Source organism: Dasypus novemcinctus, chromosome 26 (genome assembly GCF_030445035.2).
Source record: "Dasypus novemcinctus isolate mDasNov1 chromosome 26, mDasNov1.1.hap2, whole genome shotgun sequence".
NCBI lineage: Eukaryota > Metazoa > Chordata > Mammalia > Cingulata > Dasypodidae > Dasypus > Dasypus novemcinctus.
In genome coordinates this window covers 40475739-40490133 of record NC_080698.1, presented here as the reverse complement: position 1 = coordinate 40490133, position 14395 = coordinate 40475739, and the positions used below count along the sequence as shown (strand labels likewise).

General features: G+C 37.4%; 1 protein-coding gene across 18 annotated transcripts in view; it reads right to left on the bottom strand.

Annotated features, from left to right (window-relative positions):
* The window catches only part of CNTN4 (contactin 4), a 936745-nt gene that overhangs the window by 43581 nt on the left and 878769 nt on the right, over window positions 1-14395 (bottom strand). For all 18 annotated transcript variants that reach the window (XM_058288376.2, XM_058288377.2, XM_058288387.2 and 15 more), the window contains one exon: window positions 577-752. In XM_058288376.2, coding sequence (XP_058144359.1) covers window positions 577-752 — 176 coding nt within the window. The remainder of the gene's footprint in view (window positions 1-576; window positions 753-14395) is intronic.

Genomic DNA, 14395 nt, shown 5'->3' with positions numbered 1-14395 from the left:
TTTGAAAATTTGATCTTTTGAAATTTAAATTACCTGGAGATAATAATCCAATCAGACCTTCTGATTCAAGACAGACAGACTTAAAGTCACAGTGATGAGTCTTCTACAAGAGGCTAAGTGGGGATGGGGATGGGGTGGGGAGTAATACCTTAAATGAAACTATCAATTAAGTTATTTTTAAAATCAGATTTTATGACATATAGTATGGTATGGGGCAGAGAGCTTGGGATTTGAAGTTTAAAGCTGAATTCTGCAATTCAGTAGCTTTGAGGCCAAGGGAAATCATGTAAATTCCTCTGGGCCTCAGTTTCCTCGTTTGTACCACAGGAGTAAAGAGCTAACCTGTAGGATTGTTGTGAGGGTTATTCGGAAGGCCTGCCATATAGTAGCTGTTCAATGAGTATTGCTGTATATATCATACAAAAAGGAGCAGGAATTAACCAACAGTTTATTGAAATAAGGTGCTCGAACAAAATTATAAAAGAGTATTTCTTTTCCAGTTAGTCTAAACAAGTCAGTTTCGAGAAATTCAGCTGAATACTGGGCTTCGTGGGATGGTTGGATATTAATACTTACCCCTCCGACCCTTTCAAAGTGGTCCCCGTCTTTGTCAAAGTCTATCAGGTGTCCATTAAATGACCAAGTAAACACGATGTCTAGTGAGTGATCGTGTGTTACCTGGCACGGCAGAACAATACTTTCTCCCACAGTGATGTCCATACTGACGGGCGGGACCATTACCCTTGTTGGATCTAGAGAGTTAAAAGAAAAACACAAACACTGACAACAAAGCCTGTGAGGTTGTGTGGAAATAACGTGCAGAATCCAAGAGAGCAGGATGAAGTACTAAGTCATTTTGCTTTATTTTTTTTTCCCTAGGCTGTGACCAGTAAACCTCATTCATCTGGGAAGCGCAGATTCAGGCCAGGAGGTCAATTTTAATATGAAAAGATGAAAACACTCATTACGTGAACCGTCTCAGAGCAACAGAATTCAGCTGGGCGAACACAGAGGTTAGGTCTCTGAAGAATCTTGTGGAGGGCACTACTTTGCAGCAGCCTCTTCTGAAATGGCCTCTTTAGAAAGGTTTCCATATCTCTTCCCCCAGTTTCACTAGAAAGCACCATTTCATCTGGTGCAAACAGAAAGACCTATATTAATATGACATTTGTTGGGCTTTAAAAAATTATAAAAGTCATAGTAGGAAGTTATTATAGGAAGTTTAGAAAATTCAGAAAGGTAAAAAAAAAAAAATGATGCCCCACTCTCCTACTACCTAGATGAAATGTCTATTTTCATTTTGAGATAATTTCTCCCAGTCTTTTTGGTACATAGTTTGTTTTACATTGTTGTAAACATACCAAACATAAAAATTTTGTCTTTTTTCCTTAGTAATAAAATACAGGCTTGTTCGTATCATGGTCAACATATTTTTTATGAGCTGCATAATGTGCTATAAAGTTTATAGTTTTAACCATTTTGAATTACTAGCTATTCTAGCAAATTTTAATATATATAATATATATAATTTAATATAAATATGATTTAATATAAATATGACAAATAATGCAGTGATGCACATCTCTGACAAAATCAAATACACATATTATTTCTTTAGAATAAAGACTAGTCATAATTTTTTAATTCACCCTTTAAATTATAGTTTGAATTGGCGATGGATTGAGCTCGCTTAGCTGAGACAGCTCATAAATTCAAAAACCATATTCATTCACAGGTAGCCCCTTATTTTTCAGTGCAGCCTGGTGTCATAAATGGTGTCAGAAAGTACAATTGTGAAAAGAAGTTTGAGTTAAATATAAAGGCTACCCAAGTACCTAAAGAATAAAATTCTGAATTCAGCAAGATTCCAGAAAATTTTAAGTACCCAAATAAAACAAACCAAAATCATAGACAAAATAACAGAACGTTTGATTATGTTACTCCCATATTCATAGGATTGTCTTTCAGGCAGTGGGATATATATATCCCACTCCCTGTTGGGAGACTTTGATGGGTCTTACTTTCCACCAAACCCATACCAAAATTTCTTCTTTAAAGAGTCTTTAAGACAGTTTTTCTATCCTTTTTTTCCAACTCTAGAAAACAAATATTTTAGGCTGTGAGAACAGGAATATCTCTATTCATAAAAAGATTGTAATCAGGTAATGGGATATACTTTTGCTATTTTCTGAAATAAGAAAAGATCGTGACAAGTGTGGATTGGTGTACTTTTACTCATTGTTGAGTGATGAGAACAGGGACTTCCAGCTAAAGGGTAACAGGAAGAACAATCCCTTATTTTAAAATCTGAGGCTTTTGAGAGCTACCTCATCAAAATATGCTCTGTTGATTCACTGACCTTCATTAATAGAGACTTAGATGAAGTGTGTGTGTGTGTTAAAAAAAGAGGGAAGGAGGTGAGAGAAAACCTATTCTAAGTAAACCTATAAGAAGAGTAATTTTGAATTAACACGTCATTTAACATTTTTCTCCACCCCCATGGCTCCCTTGTCTGTTTGCTTGTTGATTTTGCTCTCGTTGTCTGCTTGTTTTTGGACATTGTCTGTATCTGCTCATTGTTTTTTTCCTCATTGTCTGTCATTTAACATTTTTGAATTTAAATTTTCCTCATTTATAAGATGAAAAGACTGAAGCATATAATTCCACTCTGAATTCCACTACTAATTCTACTTTAAACAGCTGTCCACTGATTTGGTAATTAACATTTTCATTTTCATGCATCATTCAGTCAATAATTGAGTTATCCACCAAACATACATTGTGTGTTCTAAGTATAGTAATGTCTTGGTATCAAGAAAGCTGAGGGAATTATGGGAATTATAGTGTTAGTAATAACTGGGCTCTTTAGGTTTCAGTCACTGTGCTAAGGATTCTACACAGGTAATTCCTATAATTTAATATGATATAATCTAATTCCTGCAATAATACATTAGTCATTTGTTCCTAACAAAAAGGTAGTACTAGTATTATCCCCATTTAACAGATGAGGAAACTGATGACCAACAGTTGCTGAGGAACCTTCTGTTGTGCTATGCTGCTGCCCACCCAACCTATGTAGATGGAAACATGAAATCCATGTACAAATCATGTAGAGAACAAGTCTGAGGATATAATACAGCAGTTTGTAGAGAAACATGGCTGTGGGGTACAGGTAGCTTCCCAGAGGGTTTCACTGTGAGAGTAATGAAGCTACTGCCTTAGACAGCTAACCAGCAACCATGATTTTACGCCTAAAATGCTGGCTCTAGTTCTAGGTGCATACCTCAAACTTATGAGTGCAGAGTCAAATGTCCAGGCTCAGGTCCTTAAAAACGTCTTGGCTCCCTATCTCCTGACAAGTTCTGAGAGAGTAAGAAGGAGCTAGCACATACCCCAAACCCTAGAGACATTTGCAATGTTGGCTCACATTTTAAACTGACATCTTAAAAACCTTCAACTAGTTATGCCCCTGTAGGGATCTGGGACTGATTTTATTATTGGTGAACTAGCCGCCTGTTAACCAAGGCCCCCAGAAGTTCCCTAAATCGAGGATTATGCTGGTACAGTTGCCGTGCTGACAGCTGTTAATTCATTAACTTAGCATTTGTTGGCCATTGATGTTCTGAGCCCTGAAGTAGCAAGAATCAATGCAAAGCAATTCATGCACTGTACACACACAAGTGAGGTCTCCTTGGGACTCTAGAAGATTAAACTAAAGAGGTCCAAAACCTCATTAGCTGCTTGGTTTTCTCAAATGGTATGTTTGCTCAGTTCTCTTTTCTCTGTTGTGAATTCTGATGCTTTTTACTTGATTAATTTACTTGAATTTGAATACAAACACTGTACATGAATAACAGATGGCTTCTTACAAAACAAAACTGTCTCCCCTCCTTTGGTTTTAATTCATCAAGCTCAGGAAGAACCTGTATTTACGACTTCTGTTCTGAAGATTCACTCCAGCTATTGTTCTGTGCATAGAACTCTCAAAGGCAATTAGAACTCAGGATGTGAATTGATGGCTGGATTTGGATGTAATTAAATAGCAGGAATAAACAGGATCAACAACACCCCCAAACTTTCCTGCTTGTGGTTGGTTTATACTGGGGAGAACGCCATATTCAGAAACCCTGATCACTGATGCTTATGTTTACCTATTTGCCAATAGATAGAAGGTAACTAAGTGTTAAGTTCTAAAGATCAAAACAATCATGAAAAAGAGTTAATTATTAACAACTCTGTTAATGATCAGATTAACAATTAGATGCTTAAATTATAACATTCATTATCCCAATCACTATTAGTGGGAAGGATTTCTGATTTAGTGCTTTTTTTATCTGTAAAACCAGGTGCCTATAGATTGATAGGGAAACAATTCCATTTTGATGTTGCTTTCTCTGTATTATACTGACTCTTCCATTTCAGGGCATAATTTCTTTACTTTTCATTCACAGTGTCAATATATTTACTTGGTGTCAATGAGGAAAGTATTTAATGTGCATTTTAGTTATCTTCATTCAGAGAGGGGACACATCTCCTTTTGTTAACAATTTTCTTGAAAGGGACCATTTTGATGATGCCTTACGATGCAGCTGTGTATTCTTTTTTTGTATTAATTTTTCTCGGGAATATTTTAAAAGTGGGATTCTTCAAATGCCTGGAGCCATTCAGAGTTGACAGCCCTCCTCAGATGACACAAGGGACACTGGACAGAGAGCTATTTTTAATAATAGTTAAATGCCACAACAAAGACTGTTAATTAACGATCACAATAAACCTGGCAGTAGCATCTTTAAGAATAAATTGCAGTAAGCTACAGTTGGCCCCATTTTTTCCAATAAAAATAAAATCAGTGTCTGATAAAATATATTTATGAATTCTGCATAAAAAATATATCTAGAAGGAATATCCTCAACATTAGATAAGAGAATCAAGATTCATAGTGATCTCAAACTGGACCAGTCCTTTCATCTATGATGAAATTTGAAAGGGATAAAAGCAAAATGCTACGTTTAAAAGAAATCAGCTACATAGGTACAGATTGGTAAAGAGCAGATTGGCAGTTCACATGGAAAATCCTTGAGCATTTCAGTGCTAAGAGTCCACGAAGCTACCAAAAAAAGTGAATGCAATCTTAGGTTGTAGTAAAAGCATGTGGTATTCCATTTAGAGAGGTAATAATCCCATTGCATTTTGCATTAGACCACAGTTTACTGGGAACATCCTTTGGCTCCACTGACAAATTAGTATACCTAGTGTAGTGAAGGATCTAATAAATCTGTACTTGCTAAAATAACTGAAAGTATTCGAGACAAGAATGAGAAATTATGGGAGGCATGATAGTGGTCTTCAAAGGTTTCTAGGTAGAAGATGAATTAAACTTATTTTGTGTCTCCCCTCACCCCCAAAGTAGAAAGCAAAGATTATCCACAGACAAGTATATTTTGGCTCCAAATAAGGAAAGCTTCTAATACTTTCCAGCAGAGAAATGGGATGCCTCAGGAGAAATGAATGACCATTTCTGGAAGTAGTCAAGTGGAGATGGGGCACCATCAGAGAAGGGGTACCGGGTTAGAACCGAGGCTAGCTGGCTAGATGAAGCCTTTGGGAGAGTTTAGGAATCCCAAGCCACCTCTCTCACATGCTTTGCCTGACCTCTTACTCACTGGTGATCCTTTCATTTTGTGAAGCTCATCAAGCATTAACTGTTCTATTTCTTCCCCATTAAGCTTGCACGCCATTGTTGAATCTCATTTTCTGTCAGTATATCTTATTTCTCCCCTTGTAATCAGGTTCCTAAGGATCAGGGAGCGAATCTTAGACTTTTATAAATCCCTAGCTCTGTCTCTACTTATGAGAGGTGCTGAAGTTAAATTGCTGTGAGTGGTAGCATTAGTGACTGATGAAAATACGGCCCTGAACCTTGAAGTGTTTGTAGATCAGGAGGCTGCTGTACTGTATTCCTTATTATTTACCCTGACATGTTAAGAATAGAACATAAAAAAGGAACCACCTAAGGGTTCACTTGGCACTCACTATGCAAGCTCTGGCCCTCCATCTGTGCTCATTACTGACTTTTGCCTCTAAGGCTGCATTTTGGATTTCTGTTCTCTTGCTTTTTTAAAAAAAATAATTTATTTTGAAATAAATTAAAACTTCCAGAAAAGTGGCCACAAAAATATAAGTAACTTTTATATCCCCTTCACCAAGACCCTTCAGTTGTTACCACACATATTCCATTTTCCTTTTCTCTTTCATTCTCTCTAATTATCCATTATTATCAGCCTCTTTTCCTGACCCACTAAAGAACAACCCTAAAGATATGGTATATTATCACCCCTCAACATTCCAGTGTGTACTTCCCCAAACAAGAACATTTTCCTAAAAACAAGCACACCACCCTACAAATCAGGAAATCAACCCTGGCACTTCACTCTTGTCCAATATAGACCCCACTCAGAATTTGTTAACTTTTCCAGCAATGTCTCTTTTTCTTTTGGTCTAGGACTATATCCAGGAATTCATGCTGCATTTGTCTCCAGACTCCTTCAAGTCTCTCCCTGTCTTTCAAATCCTTGATAATTTTAAAGAATATAGGCCTTACATTCCATAGGATGACCCTCAACTGGAATTTGTCTTATGCTTCCCTCATGACCTGATTCAGACCATGCATTCCTGGCAGAAACACCTCTAAAGTGCTGGGCAGTGTTCTCCCAAGAGCCTCATATCAGGAGCAATATGCTAACCTGTCTTACCACTGATGACCTTAAGCCTGTCATGTGGATGTCTGTCTGGCTTCTCCTTATATTTACCATTTTCCCTCCCACAGTTGATTATGTCTTGTAGGGAGTCATTCTGAGATTACACAAATACCCTGATTCTCATCAAATCTCCATCCACCAGCCTTAGAATCCATGGAAGACTCCTACCTGAACCCACCATTCCTATGATGGTTGATAAATGGTGATTTTCTTTCTAGCATCCCTCCAGCATATACTAGTTGGCATTATACTTTAAGGAAGAGCTTTCTTTTCTTCCTCATTTAACTATTTATTTATAATGGTATAGACTTATGGCTTCCCATTGCATTCAATGAGTTCTAATACACTACTGTCATTTTGATGCTCAAACTGCCTCTATTTTGGCCAGTGGAAACCCTTTCATGCTGGCTCCTGTGACCTTTTGACATTTCCTTATGGCTCCTTGGGTTTTTCCTTATTTTCTGGCCAGTAAGACTTTCCAGACTCATCTTACACTTTTCTCTGACGCAGTCCTAGATTCATCCACTGCTCCGGGAAAACCTGGTTCCTTTCAGTAGATGATGGATTTGAGAAACCAAGGTATGGACAACCAGTGTGTTGCTACTGAAGGTCATTGATTTTAGGTTTTTGTAGCCAACAAAGCTGGGAAATACATGTATTTATACAGAGACATATGTATAATCATGTACATATACATTCAATATCTTATCTGAAAAACATCCACTTGCTTAATCAATTTACTTTTTTGTTCAGTATAACCAATCTCTGAACTTTTCCCTCTGTCTTCTCTGCCCATCACTTCTGCACCCACCTGCAAGCATCCCATGTACTGGGTTTTTAGGTCTATAGGCCTATACCTCCATATAATAATCCAAACCACCTCACTGCCCTGCATCCTCAGCCACTGTGTTGACTCTATGCTGGGAAGGGAAGAGGTCACTTGGAATATGTGGACAAACTCATGATATTTCTCCTTGCTAAGATAAAGTAAAGTAATTGTTGGTAGTTTATTAACCCAAAGGGTTATACTTTGATTATAGGCCATTCTGATTATAAATAGACAAGTGTATAGTCAAATAAGGGCATCTTGCATTTCATATCAGGGTGACAATTTGAATACACTCATGAAGTATCTAATGTCAGAGTAGCCATTACTTAAAATCTTATTCAGCTTTTAGAGAATAATTCATCCTTACATTGAAGAAAAATTGATTAATTTTCTAATTATTCTTCTCCGCTAAGTCATTAGGTTCTACATTTTAAAGTAGCTATTGAAACAAAAACAAAATATAACAACATAGTTGCCTGTTTGTATCCCCTTCCCAAATTCCTTTTAATAAGAGGATTGATTCTGTCAGAGTTAGGTAGGAAAGTGGGGAACGATGGGTGGGATAGGAGACAGCTATTCTTGAGACATATACACATAGTTAGTTAGATGTGCTTTTAAGAATGCTCTATTATTTCCACTTCTGCAGGTGTGAATTCTCTTTGTTGTATTTACTGGCTGACTTCCTCCAGAACTTTGTGATTTTGGTTTGTAAGATTATCTTACAAGGGTGTTTTTCTCCCCTCATGAGCACTTCTTCCTGTTGTGTGGTTGTGAAGCTCTAAATAAGGTTACGTGAGGGAAGGGAGTTTGGTCTCATAAAGCTGCACAAGGCAGGGCATTCTATCCTGTATTGGACAGGCTTGGCCCTTGTTTTCTTGGCTAGCCTTGCTGCCTACTCCAGTCAAAGAGAAATTCCCTTTAAAAGCTCTCAAATCTGGATACAGTTTTATTTTTGTCTCATTTCAGAGTAGGGAGCCAGATCCAGGCCCTGACTTTTGACAAAGGATTTAGCTGCCAAAATATCATGTTGAAAAGAAAATATACTCAGTGTATCATCTTTTATCAGGCCTCTATTATATTTGGTGTTTGTTTCCAAATCTCCAGTTTGGTTATAATTATTACTCTTTCAGAAATCCGTTAGACATTTGATTTCTTTAAGAAATATTTATTTTTCACTAAGCTTTGTTCTCTATTGGGTAGCTATGTCAGCAGATTGAGCGTTTCTAGAATTTTACATCAAATATAGGCATCCTTGATTATCCTACTTTTCTTTTTGTTAACATAATCAAAATGTGACTTTGTTGTACGAAGAAGGTAAGGGGAACCAGTTGGACTAAAACAGTGCTCTTATCTTGTTTGAAGATAGGCAATCTGCCCTTTTTAGATAGTAGAAAAAAAAGAGAACAATGGTGTAGGGCAGTTTCATGAGTTAAGGTTTTTAATTGATTCATGCCAAGAAGCCCTGCCACGTGTATTGTGACCTGGTTCTTTGAACAACTTGTGCAACTTGACAAATGACATCAGAACAAAACACAAGGCAAATTCCGACTCTAGTCAGACTGAGCACAAACTGGAGCCTTCTGTAAAGCAATTTACAAATCGCCCCTGAGCGGAATGTTTACCGATCTATTTTCAAGGACTGGGGAAAAAACACCATGCGGAGCTGTTTAATAAGCTTGACTGCAACAAATGGAAACTGCAATACACAAGCTAACTGAGGGTGGCTAAAGACAGGTAATTGAGAACCAAGAATTCAAATAATAAAATTATTAGATTTGTCTGGTCAAAGTCTGTAGCACCTCTTTAATTATGATGATTGCTCTAATGCCATCCAAATGCTCTTGTTGGCTTTGAAATCTTCAGTCAGTTAAAACTATTAAGAAGGAGTTTTTTGTTTGTTTGTTTTTTAAATAAGCAAGTTATTTAAAATCATTCCTTGTCAACTCTTTTGTTCTTATTTCTATCTGACACGAGGGAAAGCAAACCTCTGGTTTTGAATTTGCGCCATGTTTTGGTAGCAGCGTTTCTCAGCTGGGATGACTTTCCAAATGTAAAGAATTTTCAGCAGGTGCCTAATCCTCCATAATGAATAAGAATACTCCTCAAGCAAAGTAGTAAGTAATAACAGAGTTGGGGAAAGGGGTATGCCAAATTTACCCTCTCACAACTTCCTTTGGAAGCTTTCTTTCAAAAGGGTAATTCTGAAAAAGAAATGATAATACGAAAAGACTATTGGAAAAGTCTTCTCGTTTACAAATTAAATAAATAAATCATATCTTCATGCCAAGGTGTAAAATAAAATTATTCTATGGCATTTCTTTAACTGTGATGGAAGGTAAAAAGGGTTGATAAATGAGAACCACAACCTATCTTTTACCCATGAAGAAAAAAATGTCACCCAATAATAATTAAAATTCTCTTTGTTTGAGGAGGGATTACAGGCCTGATTCTTTCAGCAACTACACATGAGTAACTCTCTCTTCTGAGTCCCTGAATAAAACAGTCCCCCCAAAATCCCATTAGTGTAGGAGAAATAAAATAAATCCCATCATTGGCCATGTAGCAAAACAGCATAATGAGGTCTTTGCTGATTAAAGGAATGTATTATTGTATCTGATGAGTTTCTGGGCTGCATCTACTCGTACGTGCAAGAGAATGTTTACCTAACCTACAAAAGAAATTAAATGTACACCTTGAGGCAAGGGCAATGAATTCCAAAGACAACGCCTTCCACAGTCATTAAGTGCAAAGCAAGAGTCCAGGGCCAGTTCCTGCACAGGCGCCACAGTAAGGGGAGAACAATTCCTATTCTGGACAGTAGGTGGCGCTGAAACCTCAGCAGAAGAAGGAAGTATCTCGCCTCTATTTATCCTGCTCTTGTCAGCAATTTTCTACATGTTTTCAAATACCTCTGTATCTTGGGAAAGTGGCAATAATTCTCATATTCTAAAGCCGTATTTTTTGTTTGCTTATAGCTTTGAGAAAAGGCCATCAAGGAGTATACGGAGCTTAAAACAGAGGGTATTGCTTTCTTTGTGGAAATTATTGGATACCCTCTCTTTATTGGATGCAGGAAGGAGTGATTAATAAAGCTTTCTGCAAAATAAAATCAAACAATGTGGCCCTCTCCCCAGTCTAAGGCCCATTACTAGATAGCTTGTTTGGGGTCTTATCTGTAATTCTAAATGAACTTTTTCCTGAAATTCTTCAGAATGGAAAACATAGAATAGTTCCTAGCCCTTGCAAGGGCTAATACACCCTTTTTGGTGCAAGCCAGATAAGATACCAGGAGTTCAGCTTTGCATGTTTCAGCGTGGAGTCCATATAAACATTTAATGAAATTTAAAAGAAGGAGAATGAAAATTAGGAGGGTCTTCAATTAAATTTTTGTTACTGCTCTTGCATTTTGAGGAGAAAGAGGCAAATAAGCGGAAAATACTCTTGCAGGGCAGAACTACTTCCTGGGTTAGGTTTGAGGGTCACTGCACATCCAGACCAATCTTCCACACCAGAGATAAGAAAACTTTTCCTTTCCTTTTGAGAATTGCTGACCCAAAGAGAAAAAAAAAGAATCAATGGAGGGTCAGAGAAGTATAAAGCAACCTAATTTAGCTTATTTTCAGAGACATGTTTACAAGTTTCCATGCCTTTTAAACAAGATAGAGGGAACAAAAAAAATCTAAAAATACGCAAATAACTTAAAACTTACATCTAGTCAATGTAGTGGATAGTGAAGGTGGGGGAGGATAGAGATGGAGTAAAGGAGATAAAAATACAGAGAAAAGAGAGTAAGAAAGACATAGGCTGAAAGTGGTAGAGAGTCCCTTACCTACTCAGGCACCACAGGTGGGAGAAAGGACCCTTATTCCAAGAAGAAAGTATAGTCACAAAAGAATTTTTTAAAAAGTGAAAAGGCAGACTTCTGTGAGGCAACACTCAGGCCTGCAGCTTTCAGGATACTAAAATAGAAGACCTCTGTCGGGCAAGCACATCTTTTAAATTACATTTACGGATAAGCAGCATCTTGCTACTTCCACCTGAAGTGTGCCTGGAATTTAAGTCATAATTTTGATTTGACCCAACCTGCCACACTTTCCACATTCACACTTACGGTCCTTTACAATGACAGCTGGTATTTGCTATGATGATAACTGAAGCACTACAGCGCCACTATCATCTGAAAATATTGACTAATCGTCAGCATGAAAAATTCGTCAGATACTTTAGAGAGATGTTTATTAAGAGCAAAAAGAGAAATAGCTTTCTGGTTAGATCTCAGTTAAATGGAAAAAACAGTAACTACTACTTCAGTCCAGAAACATGGTAGTTACTTGCATAAAAAAGGAAAACAAAAGACAACAACTTAGGGACAGGTTTGTGAGTGCACGCTCAAATGTTCATTCCTCGATAAAACTTTTCAAACTTTATAAGGAATGTACTCACCTCCTAGATTATCCACTAGAATCTAGCAACTCACTCTTGGTAGGGAAGATAGTGAGGAAAGAGTCTAGCCTAGGTTATAAAAATATGCATATTTATTTGTATGACATGCCAGTACTGTACATTGTCCGTCTGAGCTGCACTGTAAAATAGAGTTTGCAAATTGCTGCAGCATCAAATAGTTCACCCCACACAGAGAGATGTGCACACAAAAAAATCAATTCATTCATTCATTGAAGCAGGCAAGATATATAAAGCATGTGACCCCTTGTATTTGTAGATCATTCCACAGTTAATAAAACTCTTTTTCATCCATAATACATTTGCTTTCCATAGCTCTCCTGCACCTTAAGAGACCCCAATGGAAGTTTTTTTTTTTCATTAAGGAGAGAAGCAAACAGGCTAAGCAACACTGTCTTGTAATTGGCCATACTACCAGGGTAAACCACACTGCACAACACCAGAAGGCACCATTCATGCAGAGTAAAATGTTCAGCTGGGCAACGTGGCAGCCAATAGAACACCCTGTCATCATTCCCCATGATGGGAACTCCCCAACAATGGTGAAAAACCAGAAATTAACTGGAAACTCAATTCTCTGGAAACAAGCCAGGCTAAGAGCTTATCTCAGAAATGGTAGCTGGGGGTTATTTCTAAGGGAGTGAAAGACCTTCTTTTAGTGACGCTCCAATGTTGACATAAGTTTGGCTTAAAATGTCACCATGAACAAATGCATAAAACACTTAATTTCATATAAAAAACCTACTCTCCAGATTTGGTCATATACCACTTATTAGATCTATTGCCATCAAGAAGTCATTTAATATCTCTGGGCCATAGTTTTCTCACCTGTAATTTGGTGTCCCAGGATGACTATAAAATAAAAAATGGGCTAATGGATTTTAACAGACTTCATAAATTATACAATACTACACAAGTATAAGATGCTGTTATTACTGTTACTATTGATGCCAAAGATTTGCTTGGGGAAGAAAAGGAAAAAAGGAGACACCTGTTTTAACGGTAAGAAGATGATAACATTCTAAAAGAAACAGGTCACTGTAATAAGTCATAGTTCCAAGGCAGCTGTTGGCTGCTTAAGAAAGACCAGTGAAGATGACAAGGTAATTTCTGGTTCAAGCATGAATGCTCAGGTACAAGGGTTTATGTTTGATTGCCAGATGGATCACGCTAGCAGTTACATCCAAAGACACCAAAAACATTTCATGCACCAACAACATCCTGGCTTCTCAAGTCAGAGGACAGCATAAATGCACATTCCTGAAGAAAAGGATGTCACAGGAAAATTACCCAGGAGAAGGAGCAAGGGTGGAACTGATGAGAAATGTTGAAAGAATTATTTTCTAACCTAACCTGTTAGAAAAGTAGATGGAAAATAGAAAATACAGCATCTTAAGGTTTGGGTGATTAAAAAAGATAACATTGTTATCTGCTAATGGTGAAGATGACCATTTCCCTTTGTGCTGGAAGATGTCAGAGTCATTTATAGTTTTTGGAAATCTGTCCACGATTTGTCCCTCAACAGAAAATGTGATGTATGTACTTTAAGAGTAATTGTTAAAATGTTTCCCCTTTTTACTCTACCTGAGGGTCAAGGCTGCAGTATATTGATCATGGCAGTCAGGCAATGTATTTAACATATGTTTTCTCTTTTGTTTTGTGGCTATCTGGTAGTTCATTTACCTGAGGAGGCAAAAGAGAGAATGATTGGATTGCCTATTGATGCCTAGCTCCTCTAAAATGGAGTTATCATTTCAGATTTTTGGTCAAATGGGGATGATTCCATTATGGCCACTGTTGCTATCACTGAACACCATCATCATCATTGCCCTTGCAGCTTCTGTATTCTGTGTGTTTACCATTGGCCAGGCTCTGTGCTAAATACCTGCATTTATGATCTCACTAAAATATAAGTATGATGAGGGCAGAGAATATGTCTTTCATGTGTCGCATATATACCTTACACCTAGCCCAGCTGTGACCACTTAATAGGTGCTCAATAAATATCTGTAGAATGAACAAATCACTAGCAGTTAAACTTCACAACTCCATGAGATGGGTATCATTATTATACCCATTTAAGAGATAATAAACTTGAGGCTCCCTTAGGGAGGCTAAGTATATGCCTCAAAGCCAAAGACCTAATTAGGAGAAAATAGGGATTCCACCCCAAGACTGGATGACTCCAAAGCCCTGTAAGTTATGTATTTTAATTCCAATATGACTGTGGTTCACTGCTCAATTTAATACATTGTGAATGAGGCATTTGGGTGACTGCCAGTGTTTAGGTTTAAAGAGCTTTGCCTAATTCTCTTCTTATTCTGATAGAATGTGACAAGATGTGTTG